General features: G+C 40.2%; 1 protein-coding gene across 3 annotated transcripts in view; it reads left to right on the plus strand.

Annotated features, from left to right (window-relative positions):
- GLI3 (GLI family zinc finger 3) overlaps nucleotides 1-16,535 on the plus strand; it is a 213,880-nt gene that overhangs the window by 6,656 nt on the left and 190,689 nt on the right. For all 3 annotated transcript variants that reach the window (XM_054191551.1, XM_054191550.1, XM_054191552.1), the window contains exon 2: nucleotides 8,235-8,397. In XM_054191551.1, the coding sequence (XP_054047526.1) occupies nucleotides 8,274-8,397 (124 nt within the window). In that variant the 5' untranslated portion in view covers nucleotides 8,235-8,273. The remainder of the gene's footprint in view (nucleotides 1-8,234; nucleotides 8,398-16,535) is intronic.

The following is a 16,535-nucleotide window of genomic DNA, read 5'->3' on the forward strand; positions in this document are numbered from 1 at the left end:
CTTGAAGTTCTTCCATGATATATGGAGCTTTCCTAGCTCTTTTACGTGTTAAAACATCTGTGTTGGGTTAGAACATGAAATTCTGGACGAAGGCATCCCTTACCCTGAGAGTGTGCTGAGGAGGTAAACGGGCTTCCAGGAACGGGACTGGTGATCAAAACATGGCACTTTCGAAAACATTCTACTTGATTCCTTTAATCTTGTTTTAAAATGCTGATTGTAAAATACAGAATACAGTCTTTTCTTCTTTCATTTGCATATCATAAGTTGGAAACAGAAGGCACATCTTCGCAATAGATGTATATTAAAAATATTCTTCCTTGAGCTCAGTTCCTGTATAGATTGACATTGATATATAGATCTAGTTTTGATTTTAAGGAAACTTTCATGTGTTGGGATTGATGAGATAAAGCAAAAAGTGTGAAGAAAGTGGTCATGCCATTGGAATTCACATTTACCTCTGGTGCTCTAAATTAGAATATTTCTGCATTTTTCTCTGGCAGTTGTAGTGACTTCTTATTTCGTGAACTAAATAACTCGTGGTGCAAAGCACACCCATTGCAGATGTTTGTAATTTGCTTTACCAAGCTGTTTGTCGACAAACTGGCAAGAAGGGAAAGAAGAAAACATCCTGTATCGTCACCATAAGTGTTCCTAGTGCTAGTAACAGTATCAGCAGAGGAAGTCATAGGGTATGTTATCAACGCAGCAGGTCTTGCTGGTTGTCCTCCTCTCTGCATATTCCTGTCCTTTCAAATCTTGAGCATATGAATGCTCTAATTCAGGTCTCATAAAGCAAGTGTTTTATAGAAGGAAGTCACTGTGCTGTTATTTAAGTTTGTTTTGGATCTAGTGCTGCTGGATTCCTGAAGAAAGATAGGGGCAAAAACTGAATGTAGACTTGGTAGGGAAGCTTGAAGTGTTACTGCTCATTTTAACCTCTTGCTACAAATAGTAAAGTCCACAGGAGATTTTTTTCCCCCGGTGCTAATTCTTTTACAGCTAATCTTACTTTGACATAATTATTAGAGTTTTTCGTGCTGCAGAGTTTGAAGCACAAGGACATGTAGGGTTGCAAAACAAGCAGTAACACGGCTTCCTCTGAATTTTCTAGCAATACTAGGCAATTTAATTGGTAGGAGTTCTCATTTCTTAAGGGTAAGTGCATTACATTTTTAAACCCACCCCCTTCCCCAAATTATTTACAGATTTGGAGACTTGAAAAATATGTGGCACTTTCTGTTTTTTTAAGAAATAACCTTTGCTCTTCCCATTGCCTGTAATTAGGTAGTTTGTAAGAGAGTCAAAATGAGGAATAAAGAACCCCAAGACCATGTGATTAAAATAACAAATGCTTAGAAATAGAGTTCATGACCTGGTTTGTTTGTTTAGTTTTGGTTGTGGGGTTTTGGCTTTTGTTGTGGATTTATTTTTTTTTTTTTTTACCATTTTAAAGTTCAGTTACTTATTCTAAAGACTCTTGGATAATGAATGGATTATGAATTTTTACCTCAGAGGACACATCATATATGAAATGTAAAGCCACTAAGATGTGTTGTAAGTTCTGGCTCTGCATCCCTCAGCTTTGTGTTGTATATCCCCAAACAACAACTTCTGTGAGAGATGGACTGGTTGGATATGGACAGTCTGACCCGAATCCTTCAATGTTTTTATCCATTAAATTCTGTTTACTGGGTAAGAAACTATGAATCACTTCTTTCCTGGCAGAAAGCTGTTTTATTTAGATACAGAGTTTAATCTATTGAAGTGATAGGAAAAACATCTAATTTGGGTTATACTTAACAGCTTTCTAAATCCTGTAACAAAAGTAGAGATAATCTACGAGTATGTGGGTGATGTGTATTAAAAGCAACTGAGGTGCTGCCTCAGTAGAAAGTGACACTTACTGATCCTACTGTTTCTGCGTGTTTTAAACATTTTTCAGAACTTTTGGTAATGTAGTTTTATCTGTAACAGAAAGATATAAGCAAATGTAATTCCTTTGGAGTCGAGCAATTATTACATTTGATCAGTAGTTCAGTGTATGCCATAGAATAGTTTCTCACTTAGGATCTTAATCACGAGAATGCTAATAGCACTGCTTTGCCTAGCTGATTGCCTTTGTGTTTGTGATCCTGCATTATTGTTGCCACAAGCTATTTAACCTATCAGGAACAGATCAGATCATCATTAACCAGGCTTTAGGTCTAGTTGTTTTTCAGTCTTTATGGGGGGAAGAAATCAAAGGAATGTAAGACAGGAAAAGACAGCAGATAATAATGAATTTGGAAAGATTGTATTAATACATGTGGTGCCCTATAACTTGGGGTATTTTTTAATTTCAAGCAACAAATCCGCCTATCTGATTCTATCAGGTTTTGTCTTTCTTTCTAATTTTTCTTTGCATTTCAAAACAGATTTAGGAGACGTGCAGTTTGCAACTAGCACAATTATAGATTATGCATTTAAATTTAAGTGGAGATAAGTACTGCGAAGTATAAGATATCTTTCTTTCCAACTTACTAGTGTTTTGTTGTGTATTTATATATAGTGGATATAAGACTATTTTGTTTCTCTGTTTATGTCGGTCTTAGTCTTATTGTGACCAGTTGGCTCAACAGGGAAGAATCTAAACAAAATTTGCCCAGGAGTAGTTAATGGGGGTTGCAGAATTCTGTTTTAGCTTACAAAGAACATAGAAAAGATAAAACCATTTAAAAAATGTATAGTATTTAGATTAGTTCCTATAGCTATTATAAAAAACAGTGAGATGTACCAGGAGGTTAATGTTACAACTGGAAGATATTTCTTAAAATACCTGAGCACTTGTGTGTTTTTCAGCAAGTACTGTTACGGGTAACTTTGTCAGTGCAGCTTTGCCAGCAGGCTTGATGGAAAGCAATGCTGAAATCTAGGTGGGTTTTGGAAGTTAAATGTACCTGAATCAAGCCTGTATAAATCAGTGTGAAATAGCTCCCGTATAATAGCAGAAGATTGTCTCATATAAATTTTGCATTTGAATGTATCTGAACAAGAGAGATTTTTTTTTTTTTTTTAATCCTTAAATAATCCCAGGGAACGGTGTAACCGGTTTTGATAAAATTGATAAAGGGTCCTTTATGGTTGAGAAGGACTGTAATTTCCTGATTGTTCTTCATGCCTCCCCTTGTGTTTTTCACTTTCATACAGTTGTGCTGTTCAAGATGTATTGTATCCCCAAAGACTGCTTCTAGTAGCGTGGATCAAAGTAGTACCTATGAACACCCTAACTACCCAGAGTCATTTCTGAAAAATTAAACATGCTATGTTTGCTTGCACGCTGATTGGGGCACTCTGGTTGCTGATAGCAATCAGTATGAACTTCCCTACTGCTGATGTAATGATGATGAATGCTGTGACACTGCTATTTCAGACAGCTCTTCTCAGCGGATGCAAACCACTTGTTAATGAATTGAATACAACTACAGCGGCAGCGAATAAAACAGGGAAAGGTTTGTTGGTTTTTTTTTTAAAAAAAACCCAACACATTAAAAGATACCCCATCAAAAAAAATCTAACAGACAAAGGCAGACGCAGGTTTAAGTTTGCAAGAAACATAAACCGTCTAACAAGCAAATTGAGAATTTTAGATTCAGATTCCTGACCAAGCGCTTGTACAGAAGCAAGTAGTCTTGTGGAAGTCAGTAAGTCTGTTTGCATGAATATAGATTTGCATGATCTGGTCTTTGAAATTAACTTGCTCAATATAAATGCAATTATTTTAAAAGTAATTCAGAGAGGAAAAGGAGCACAGAGCTGAACATTTCTTGAAAAATCAAAGTGTCTCTTCAGAAAGGGTCATGCTTCCTGCTCTTCCAGGCAGAGGGCTGCTCCACTGGTTTCGGTTAGTTGGCACTGTGAGTAAATGAACAAAACCACTTTTTTTTCCTCCCCTGTACATTAATATGATTATTTTTACTACTGTGGGGCGCAGTTTTAGGACCAGCATACATAGGGACCGGAAATTATATCATTTAGAATTGCTTGAAAGAATTTTCTTGTTTGAAATACTTTTCCAACATATTGCCATTTGTTGACACTCAGCTTAAAAGAGACAGTTTTACTGATTTAACTAATTCATTCCAGTAGCTTGTTCCTAAAATTCCTCCAATTTAATATGCAATTGGTGAAAGTTTACATTTATGATGTAAAAAGAAGAGACACACCTGCAGGCAGGTTGCTGTTTTGAGAGGGATTAGGTTTAAAATAGGGATCTGGAATTAATTGTGCAGTGGGTTCAGGCTTTAGGGAAATTACAAAGGGTTCAAGCATGGTTGAATGGGAAAAAGCCATGAATGTTTGCTTTCAGGAAGGAATGTTTATCCCTCTATTTACCTATGAAAGTTCAGGCTTTTGCCCATATACTGTTATAGCATTTTCTTGCCATTCATATGCACATGGAGATGTTGGATAGCTGGTAGAAGCTAGCTTTCTGGTTTTTTGAAAACAGAGCTCCTTGCTGCAGAATAGATATATATTGTCTCAGGCCTGGGGGCAGGAACAGAGAAGTCACTGACCCACAAGCTGGGGAGAGCCATGAACACCATCGTATAAATCACTTCGTATTTTAATGTGAAGACGACTGTCAGGCTGGCTGATTTTTAGAATGCTTTTTGATAGGGATTAGCAGCCAATGGAAAGAAATCTTCACATTGTCCTGGACATTTTTTTTTTTTGGTAGACTGCAATTCTCATATTTCATTACAATTTCTGAGAGAAGATAAAAATCACAGCCAAAATTAAGGAGAATGATTCTAGAAGACATGTGTGTCTGGTTTGCATTTTCAACTTTGGCTTTAGTTGTTCTTCATGGAAAAAAAAGATTTTTGGGGCACCATACTGATTTCCAGTTGACTGCTTCCCTATCGGGCACGCTTGGCAAAATATACCGAAACACATACCTCTAATTATTAGTCCTGACATTTCTCCTGACTTTCCTTACTCTCCCAGCCATTTGTATCACCACGTAGTTGATAGGGCACTGGAGTGCAACTGGAGCTGCTGGAATTCCTGCAGACGCCCTTGCCACACATGCGTGGGTTGGGAGCAGGAGGAAGGAAGGCACGGGGAGGAAACGTCTGCAGCGCTGGGGCCATCGGCTCATGGTGCAGGGTGTAGAGCCAAGTAAGAAAGTTTACTCTTGCGGTGTTCCCCCTTCCATGCTGACATGAATAAAAGCAGCCTTCTGTGTGTAAACTAAGCAGACATGAACCAGAACAGGTACCAAGAGCAGATGTTTATATTAGCTCATGGCCAGTTCTGCAATTTTCTGACCAAAAATTCACTTCAAGCTGCTACCTCAGGCCTCTGTTCTCTACCAGTGTCCACACTAGGTAGCATAAAACAGGAAAGTGGTAGAAAGTGGTGGGAAATGTGGAATTATATCTCCTGGTCTTCCCTCCATTAAAAAAAAACAGTGCCAAAACACCAGAAAAATCCCATCAGTAGGCTGTTGGGGAAAGAAAAACATAGCCAAGAGAATGGATGGATTCCAGTTTGAGCAGCCACTGTTGTTCTTGAATGGCAGATGATCCAAAGATGCTTTTTAGGAGATTAAAGCTGTGTTAACTCCTTACAGTACCTCTGTCTCCTTCTTTTCTGAGCAGTGGGTAGGATCAGATTGTAATGGAAATACTATCCTGTCTATGGTGGAGAGGGGAAGGAGGTGGAGATAAGTGAGGGCACCTTGCTTATATCTGCACAGACATCTGCATGGCAGGAGTTGGTGGAACCACTGTAGATACCTGTCATCGTTTTTGTGACCTTTGCCCAAATGTTTCATGCCACTCTGCTGGCCTTGTGAAATGGGGGCAAAGTATGTGGCTTCTTCCTTTCTAGTTGAGTAGGGAGCATAATTGTTTCCTTTCATGTCTTTTAGCCAAAAGAAACAGGCTTGTGAGCTGAGAACAGAAGAAAATGGGGGGAAAATTCTGCAGCTTCCCCCCACCCCAAGCTCACACAGTCAAACTCTTTGATGTAAATGAAGGTGCCGCCTGAATAGCAGACTTGGCCCTTAAAAGCCAAAACAGAAGAAAAATAACCACAACTGAAAATGTATAGCTTTTTAAATTCCCTCAGAGACAGCATAGAAAGTTATTCTTTTTAGAGAATATTAAATAACTCAACAGAGGGTACTCTGAACACAAGAAGGTACATTGAAGGACTTGCTCACGCAGTGGCCGGAGGCTGGGTAGAGGCAGATTTTGCTATTTATGTGGCCAAGGCTCTACAGAGAAAACAAGCATGTTGTGGTCAGTGTGGGGTGAACAGCTTGGCAGCATCCCCCAATTTCTGCCAATGCAAGGGACTGAAAAACCTGATATATATGATAACTGACCAAAGCTGTGGGTGCTCTTGCATGAGGTGTGCAAGGGTAAAGCGGGGGCAAAGCATATGAGAAATTTGGAACAATACTTTTACCAAGCTGGTACAAGACCTCTCCACAAGGAGATTTGTGCAGTGCTGGGTACCAGTGAGGGCTGTTGCAAGTTGAGTATTGTTAGATCTCTCCTGCTTCCTATTTGAAGACGCTTGACATTCCCCTTCATGTTCTGGTAGGAAGTTGTTTCACAGATCACAATAATATTTATAGCACTTACACGGGTAGATCTTGAAAGTACTCTTAGAAGTGCTCTGCCATGGCAGGCAGAGCTTTGTTATTCTGTTTTTTTAGCAAGAAAAGATCTCAAGGGAGGAAAAATGCCTTGACGAAGGTTAGACCAGTAGGTTGGTGGCAGAGAGTCTCTGACATCTAGTCCAGTTCCCTGGCTGTGCTGCCTAGCTAAATAATGATTCATTTAGTGATTGGGCTCTTCTTTGATCCCTACTGTATAACAATGAGGCTTTGGAGTGTTTTATTGTGCTATTAAAAAGAACTCCTACTAGGGAGGTGGGAAGGGGAAGGTTTACTAGACAGCTGTGTTTGTGATGAATTGGCTTTGTAGCCTTTTTGGGGTTTGTTTTTTTGGTTGGGTTTTTTTTTTTTTGGACTGTTAGAATTGGGGAAACAGGTTGCTAATGTAATTACACTTCATTATAGTTTACTTTGTGGCTTGTTTTGAAGGCTTTGGTTTTTTAATTCATTTAAATGTTGTTCTAGAACAGTGCAACTTCCTTCCGTTTCAGACCCCCTTTAGCTAATGACTGCAGTGCTGTTTAGAACTGAAAACACTCTGTTACTTTGTTGTTGTTGTTGCATAGGATCGTGTTCAAACTACCAAAGCACCCCGGCACTTCGGTTCTTAAGCATGGTATGTGCTGAATATTGATAGTTTGTGTAAAGCTTACCTGGACAGACTGGCGTGCGTCAAGTTAAGCTGCAGACCAGCGCTTGGAAATGCTTGTATTCTTCACAGCCCAAAATCCCTGCAGTCTCAGGGCCTGGTGTGGATACACTGCTGCACAAGCAGTGTTACCCTTTCAGAAGTTTGTGGGCTTCTTGGGTTTATGTCAGGAATGTCAAGGCTCTGAGAATAAGGAGAAGTGATATGCGGGCTATAAAATGAATGTATCACCGGAGATGACACTGAGAACAGCCAGGAAAGGCAGAATAACCAGACACACACCTCTGCGGAGTTTTCCATTTTCAGCATTTTTGTGCAAAAGAAAGTGATCTCATTATCTGCCGCTAGCAATAATATTTGCCTTTCCCTGTGGTTTTCAGGGTGTTGCTCCAATGCACTTTTGTTTGAGTTAGATTTCTGAACAAACAGACTGAGAGATGTTTACACGAGTAGGACAAGGTGTAGAGATAGACAGGATAATTCTTGCTGCAGTGTGTTCGGATAGTGTGAATGTTGAAATTTAAATATTTGTCTTCTACAGTCAACATGAAGGTCTGTATTCATTTCTTTTGCATTGTTCCAAAGTGCTCTGGACATAGGAGAAAAATACTGGCTTTTTTCCCTGGGTCCATTGAAACCCTACAGGCTTCAAAAAAATGGACCTACCCATCAAGCAGCATAGTAGTTTGTGATGCTGATTCTCTTTAAAGGCAAACGTACTTAATTTTGATATTAGTGTTTCCTTAAATTCCTCAGGAATTCATGCATGCAAACATGATTTGATGGGCATCCAGAAATGGCCTGTGGGCCGCTAATTGTGCTGCAGGCTCTTCTTCAGGTGAGAGGTGTGAGAGGTTTTGGGCTAAGCTTTCACATAGTATTTAAAGTTTATGGCTCTCTTGTTTCATTCAGGTATTAGTAGAAGGAGAGCTGAAGTAATGAGAAGTCATCATGGAGGCGCAGTCCCATAGCTCTACCACGACGGAGAAGAAAAAAGTGGAGAATTCCATCGTGAAATGCTCCAGTCGAACAGATGTCAGTGAGAAAGCTGTTGCCTCCAGCACAACTTCCAATGGTGAGTAACAGCAGGGATTTACTAGCAGCCAAACCTACAGTAATTTTATGTTCACTGCATTCCTTGTGAATTGAGCATTTGCACCTGGATTGGTGTTTGTTCTACGGAAAGGCAAAAGAAAACGAACAAGGGGGGGTGGTGGTGGTGGAAAGTGGTAGGATACAATGAGGCCTGTTTTGGCATCAGGCGTAGTCTTTTTCTTCCAGATGTTCTAATTTGAGATGTAAATGTGCTAAGTTATTTATTATAGGAAGTTCCTGTTTTTGGCGTTTTGGAAATTGTCTTCATTAGCCTGGCAGGGCTTGCGAGTGCTTTGCATTTGGCCATTGAAATCTCTTACACTAGTTAGATAATTAGTTATTACAAAAGAGACAGAAGTAGCTCTGTCAAAATTAATGGCAAAGGGTTTTGTTCTTCTCTTCTTTTACAAATAAACTTGCTTCTCACAAAGGGCTGCCCCCACTTCCCCAAAGTTCTTTAATGGCGAGGGACAAAACATGGAGCTAATAGTGTATCCTCCTGTGAATTCATTTCAAAGTCGTGAATGTACAGCTTGTAGATTTGCAAATCTGGAGTATCTGCTTAATTCTCCCCAGAGATTACCTCACTTGGCAATTTTACATATTCTCTGCCTCTCTGGAGAGTGTGTAATCCCAGCCCTGGAATTGTTCAGTGTAAGAGGGCTGAGTGTATTAGTCCCTACTAATGCAAAACTTTCTTTGCACTAGGAAAGAAAATTGCTTGAAAAGGTGTGGGCAGATTTTAGACCTGTGGATTTTGGATAGCTGCAGATTAACTGTTGGTTTTTGCAAATCAGTCTAATAATGGTTAAAACGGAAGGTGTCTTTCTGCATATTTTGGAGTCCTGGTGTATCCCTGGCAAAACATTTGCTGTTCATCCTTTCTGCTTCCATCATGCTCACTCATCTGGGCTTGTGGTTCAGGTCAGGTTCTCACTTTGATATCTTTAAGAAAGGTTTCTACGTTCTCAAAGATGCATGTATCTCCCACTAGACTAAAGCAGAAAATACATGAATCCTGCAGCCATACTAGAGGGGAATCTCTGTGGGTCAGAAAAAATTAGATGGCACAAGTCCCAGTATCCTTCTGTGAGACTGGACTTCAGATTCAAAGCAAACTCAGCACCTGCTGACCTACTAGTTGGAGTTGATCCCCACAAGGGTATAGAAACTCTTGAGCAGCTATGGAAAAAGCTGCATCAGTTTTCTAAGGCATATGAAATTAGATCCTCAGCTGGTGTAAGTCAGCACAGATCCATTGCTGTCAATAGAATTACAGTGGTTCACATTAGCTGAAGAGCTCCCCATTGTATTATTTTTTTTTTTTTGATAATAGGATTTTCCACATTGGCCCAACTTTTCAAACAGATGCACACTTAAACACATATGCACATTGTTTGATGTGTCAGGGGTTTGTACTCAGTCTCGGTATTGGCACATACCTCTGACTGTTTGGGCTAGCTTTAGCGTTATCGTTAAACATTTAGATTGAAAGGGCTAAAAATAAAGCCTTCAAGATGTTTTTGCCTAATTCTGACACTGATTTTCAAAATAATTTTCTTTCTCTCTCACTTAAACATATATGCGTATTGTTTGATGTGTCAGGGGTTTGTACTTAATCTTGGTATTGGCACATACCTCTGACTGTTTGGGCTAGCTTTTACATTGTCGTTAAACTTTTAGAATGAGAGGGCTAAAAATAAAGTCTTCAAGATGGTTTTTTTTTGCCTAATTCTGACACTGATTTACCCTGCGGTGAGGTAATTTTCTCTCTCTATTCTACCTATCAGCTTTAAGGGTCATATTAGTTCTTAACTGCCTGCTTCATCTAGGTGGTGTATTACTGCATGTCAGTGGCATCAAACTCCCAAGAGCTGCAATGATTATAAGTCTAATGAATGACTAGAAATTTCTGTCACCTTTCTGTCTCCTGTTAATGGAATGAGATGCTAATGTAGTATACATCCTGGGCCCTGAGGCTTCGTTTTGTTAAGGTAATGACAGTTACCTTTGTTTTCAGTGGGTAAGGCTTGGTCTTGTTAGTCTTTGTATTTAGGGAAGTCACCAGGCTCTCCAAGGTTTGGGTTTCTAATCGACTGTCGTGTATAACCAAGCAAACGACTTTCCAGAGGTACAGGGTTGGGCTTCAAAGGGATAAAAAATTCCAATCCTTCCTGGATATGAAAATTTCCTCCTAGTGTAGAGACTCCACGGAGTATGTACCAAAACAAATACTAACACCAAAACTTAAGGAACTTAAACATGAGTTTTACTGTTGCAATGTTTTATAGTTTTGCTTCTTGCAGATGTGATTGTCATGATAATGAATTTTGGTTACAAGGACCAATTTGCATGAAAGCTGGAGCTTGCATCGCATTTGCATCTTTTGTTCTTTAATGCTGGAATGAGTATTATTACAGGAACATCATCAGTTGATATAAGACACCAGTCCGACAAAACATGCAGCTTTTGTTGATTCAGTGCCTTTTTTTTGCAGAGGGCTGTGGTAATGTTAAATGGTTATGATTTGCATTTGAATGCTCTGTTAAACAAGGTAAGGTACCCTTAAAAATAACAAAAGGACAGAATGATCCGTGCTGTTTTTGTCAGGAGACTCTGCTGTCATCGCAGAGCAACATCTGCCTATCATACCGATGTCACCTCATAAGCATGTCTAATATCAGTGCTTCTCTCCTTCTGGACAGCACATTAATTAGCAAAGTTTGCAGGGTAACACGTACTGGAGTGACAGCTGTCTGAGCTGTGATGTAGAAACTAGTATTTTCTCAGTAGCTCTGATGTCTTCTGAAGGAGCCAGTCAGAACTTGGATCATAAACAGATTGAAAGCTTTTAGTTACCAGTTCTACTCAGCAGCAGAATCTGTGTTAAAATGAATAATGAGTGTGGAAAACTCACAGTGAAGAGGCACAGACTTGTGGGTGCCCCTCGGAAGGTACCAGCTGCACTGTAGGCTCAAACAATAAGCAAGCATGAGCTCTAGTTTACACGTTAGCCACTTCGGCTGAGTTCCTGACATGACTTAATACAAAAAAGATTTCTCCTGCACTCACCTAACTACAAACTCTGACTATATTGCTAAGATGCTTGCACTGTGTTAGATAAGGGCCTGCCAGCATTTCCATTATAAACCCCTAATTTCAGGGATTTACAACTAAGCCATTAAAATGTGCTCCAGGCTGAAACATGTGGGGAAGGTGTTAGTGCTGGAGCAAATTAAAACTTCTTTTAAAAAACATGTGATTGAAAAAGTAAAAAAAAAAAAACCAACATAATTTGTAATAACTAACAAAAATCTTTGGTGCACTTTGATCCCCAGTGGGATTTTGTAATTTGGGACCACTCTTGCTTTGTTTTGAATTCATTTTTGCAAGCTTTTAATCTTTTCTCCTTTGTCTTTCATTTTGTGTATCTCAACCAAACTGCACGCAGTTTACTAGGATACATTTATTTGAAAATTGTTCCTTTAACTCCTTCTTTGTTTGACTGCTATATTTACTGCTAGGCTAATATCCAAGGAGGGAAAACTACTAAAGAAAACTGCTGATGGAGATGCTCATTCACGAAAGGCTCTATGAATAAAAAGTTTGTGCTAGGGTATAAAGTAAGCTTACTTTTGTGTGTCATGTGGTTTAATAGCCTCAGACTTACCTGCTTTGGCAAAGTAATAATAACAACAAATAAATACAGTGACCATGTCACTGGCATTACACTGGAGTAATGAGCCCAGTGTCCCGGACCACGTTGCTATGTTGTCAGGCCTTGTCTTCTCACATGGCCCATCCCTGACAAGTTTTCTGGAGACAAAGCAGTAAGACCCTGTTCCTTACCATGTCTATGCATGTATTTAGGTCATCATCCTGAAAGTTGCTGCGTGCACACAAAGGTTTCTATCATTAAAATGAGTTCTGTGCTCCCCTTGAAGAGCCCTCGCCTGGTATTGCAGGTCATGAAACCTGCCCTGCTAGACCTCCGTTGGATAATATGATACCTTCTATAATTTCAAGTAATCTCAGGGTTAAAAAGAAACGCTGTAAACATTGCAGGAGTCCACACGGCAACCTGCCTTGCTGAAGTGTGATGAATGCCAACGCGGAGGCTTTTTCTCAGCTGCTCCTCTGTGCTGCTCTGCTGGCGAGCGGCAGGGCGGGCAGGGCGAGCAGTTTGCCCTCTCCTCGCAGCCTGGCACACGAGCTGTGGCTGAGATCAGCAGGGCGCGAAGTCGGTACATCAGGCTGAGCACTGAGCAGAAAACACAGGGCTGTGCCGCCGGCGCTGGGGCAGCACCCTCCTGCACCCCAGGGAGTCCCAGCGCTGCAGTAAAGCCTTCAGCTCCAGTCCAGCAAAGTACTCAAGCGAACGCCTTGCTTTAAGCGGAGGAATAGCTCCCTTGGCCCAAATGTGGGTATTTGCATGCTTACAATTAGACAGTGGCTTTAATGCTTTGCCAGGCTGGCTGCTTCAACTCCACACTCTGCTTTGTAGGTGAATCAGGTTTATTGTTAGAGTACTTCCTAAGCGGTGTTGACCAAAAAACCCCACGCTGACCTAATACTGCCCTCAGCTATATGCAATTTTATTTTTTTTTCCACTGAATCTGTAGTATGGATATAATTAATTCTTCACTTTATTTTCTAAAAAGTACAGGGAATTTCACTTTAGGATGAATTAATACTTTTACAAGGCAAACCTGCACTTTGCGGCATTGCTTGGTGAACATTATGAGATTATAATACTGTGTTCAACCGTGATCTATTCACATTTGGCTTGTGAGTTTTATTGGTGACTAAAAAGCTTTCTTCTTTTGCACATTTTGGCTCTAAACTGATGTTTTTAACGTTGCATTAAAACAATGCAGTTATTGTATAGGGAGTCCTTCAGTGTCTGACAGGCAAGCACTTATTTTCAGTTTGATGTGTTTTGTCTAGTTTTTGACCCATGAGCTCGTTCCAGTGTAATCTGATATTTCTTATTAACCTATTACTCTGCCTTAAAAAAAAGCTAATTATAAACGTATGTAGGTTGTGGACTTGACTACCTTTATCAGAATCAGATAGTTATTGAGAACATACTTTAAAGTGATAGAAAGCAGAAATTATTATCTTAATGATGATGTAACTCTAAACCAAGCTTGATAGATGAATAAATGAGAGGAAGTTCATTCGTCCACTTTGATTCTTTCAGAGGAAGAGCCAGCTTCATCTACGTCTCCTTTTTCTTTTTCTTCCTAGTAGTTCTTTCAGGATTGAATGAGGGAAGTATTCAGCAGTCTGCAACCCCATAAGAATCACATTTCCTGTTTAAACTTTGAGTTGGTTACTTGTCCTGCTGCTTGCTTTCAAGCTCACCATAAAGTAGGTGTTAATCATAATATCCATTCTTGGCCCCCTCGTTGGACTGATGTGAGAGATCACAGTTCAAAAGAGGTTGTTAGGTATCAAGAAACATTGCCTGTACTATTTTAGTGGCCTGCACATTGAGTCCCGAACTGATTATATGAGACCTGATTCTGTAAAGTGATCGGGAGATGCCCTCCTCCTCCTGAAATCAGAGGGGATGGAAGGGCCCTCTTCACTTCTCATTTTCAGGTCAAGAAGGAAACAACATCTTGTGGTACTGGATATTGGAAGTGACAGTCTTCAGTGTATAGGTTTTTCAGAGGGTTTTGTTTTCCAGTGAGGCAAATATTGCAAGTAATTCCTATCTGTAATGGTGGCATATGGCAGCATGAAAAGTGAGGGTAGAATGGTCACACGTCGTGGTGTGGAAAAGTAAGGGCAAAGACCTGAACTTGTAAGATTTTGTATACCCTTCTGTTCTAAGAATTGTGTCCAGGTCTTAAGAGAATAAACTGAAGGAAGGTACCTATCCTTGGGGAGGATGAGCTCTCCCGATGCTTGGAAGTATTGGAAGAAAAGCATTGGAGATTGTAATTAAGTGGGGACTGTATGTCTTGGTATATTGTAATCTGATGTGAGTAGCTGATTAAATACATGTTCATTCGGAGTAATGCATCTGTGGTCCTTTATGCTTACTAATAAAATTTCAGTCATCAAGTTAGGGTTTATTGAAGACCATAATAACTCATTCTGCCCGATACTATTTTCTAGTGTTGTTCCTCTGTGAGCCAGCCCTACGCTTACCCTGCTCTAAAGCCAATGATCTGCAAGTGCAGTACAGTATTGCTTCATTAATTCTGCTGAGATTTCCCTCCTTTTTTCCCCCCTTCTCTCACCTCCCTGCAGTGGTTAATAGCATAAGGGATATTAAATGTCAATCCTGCTGTATCCCTTTGCAAGTTCCAGAAAGAGATGATTGAGTGGCTTATCCCTGCAATCACTGTAATCAGTAAGTAATGACTTAACATCCTGCTGGATAACACGAGGTGGAATCGGGAGAAAACATTAGTTAGCAGCAGAAGCTTGCCACCTGGACAAGGTGGAGGTTAAATTTAGGGAATTGTACACTAGGGATTTTTTTTTCCTGAAAAACAACAAAAAAACCCCCGCCCCTAACGCCCTAGCAGCCATATTACAATTATACCTGGGTTTTGAAATATAGTAGGAAGTGATAATAATAAAAAGGTTTAAAATACGTCTCTGCAGCATGCAACGGTACTGTACTCTGCAGCTTGTGCTTTGCAGGAGTCCAGTATCAATCAGACCTCAAAAAATTCAGGCCCAGAGTACTGGGGAGCGGGGGAAAGCAACCAAGAGGTTTGATTTTTAGTAGGAAAAAGGCTGCTGGCAGCTGAAGCTTCAGTGCTATTGTGAGCCTTCCAGAAAAGGGCTTGCTCACTGCCGGTAAGTGCTGGTCTCTGGGGAAGATACCCTAAAAGAGAAAGTGCCTCCTAATGACCTTGCACCACTGTGCCAGCCCGTGCCACCAAAGTGGGGAGGCTGCCTGGCAGCGTGGCCAGGCTCTGCAGCGGCATTGCTTCTCCAAGTGATGGCACCTTCCTCACAGCTGCTGGAAACGGGTGTCAACAAACACAGGGGTGCCAGGCGGATGGGGGGGATTGGAAGGATGCTAAAAAAAAAATGAAGAAAAGTCTCCGAGAGTTTTCCTGGGTCCAGACTCAGGAATCTGCAAGTGAAGGAGCGACATGGAGTAGGTCTTCTTCATAAAGTAAATAAAGAGAATTTTTAAAAAATCCTTCTAATTGACTTAAAACCAGGCAACCCCTCTGGCAGGCACAGTATTTGGCTTTATGATTTGAGCTGTGTAAATTTAGGCAGTTGAAGTAATTAAATTACTTAACAGGTTTTCAAACGGCATTCATCTTTTCTTTTCTAGATGTTTTCTGTTTCATATCTAACTCCAGTTACAAGGAAACAATCAGGCGTCAGTGTTGCATTTGATTATATCCCTGCTCTGTATGTTTCTATTTACTTCCCCTCCGCCTTTTTTTTTCTTTTTCTTTTCTGGAAGATGTAAAGCCTCAGCTTCTGCTTACATAGAAATTGTTACTAAATACATATGCCAATAAGTGTGCTTAGGGTATGGTATGTGATTATGTAAAGAAGGTACTGTATTAAAACTACATTCTCTGTATTCTTTCCAAGCCATATCTCATTATTTTGGGGGTGAGGGTGGGAGGAGAGGGAGATGCAGTCTTTTGCCATCCCAACTAAGAAGGAATGAGATGGATTTTGTTGCTGTGTTGTTATCTTATTTCCCATTAAAAGTTGTTGCCTTTGATGTATACTGCAAGTGGTCGCAATTAATTTGCAGATTCTATTTTTATTCGTAAGGCTGGCGATTCAGAAAAATGTTGATTTACTTGTAAATGTGATCTGGACGTACTGATGAATGTATATTTCAAGTGCGCAGTGCCGCTTTGGGGAAGAGAAGTACATAGGAAATACCAGGTTTTCAGATGATTTTAGAATTTGGCTTGTAAGGCTTTATGGGTCAGATTATCAAAAAGCAGCTCCTAATTGTGTGCCTGCAATCAGCTGGAGCCTTGCTACATACGAGCTGTGTGTGCACATTCTTTGCACATGCCAACCGCTTAAAATACGCTGGTTTCCATTCATTTAGTACTACTTCTCATGCATGTTCCACATGCAGCCAAGTGGAAACGTGAAAACTTAAGT

This window comes from Rissa tridactyla, chromosome 2 (genome assembly GCF_028500815.1).
Source record: "Rissa tridactyla isolate bRisTri1 chromosome 2, bRisTri1.patW.cur.20221130, whole genome shotgun sequence".
NCBI classification, from domain to species: Eukaryota; Metazoa; Chordata; class Aves; order Charadriiformes; family Laridae; genus Rissa; species Rissa tridactyla.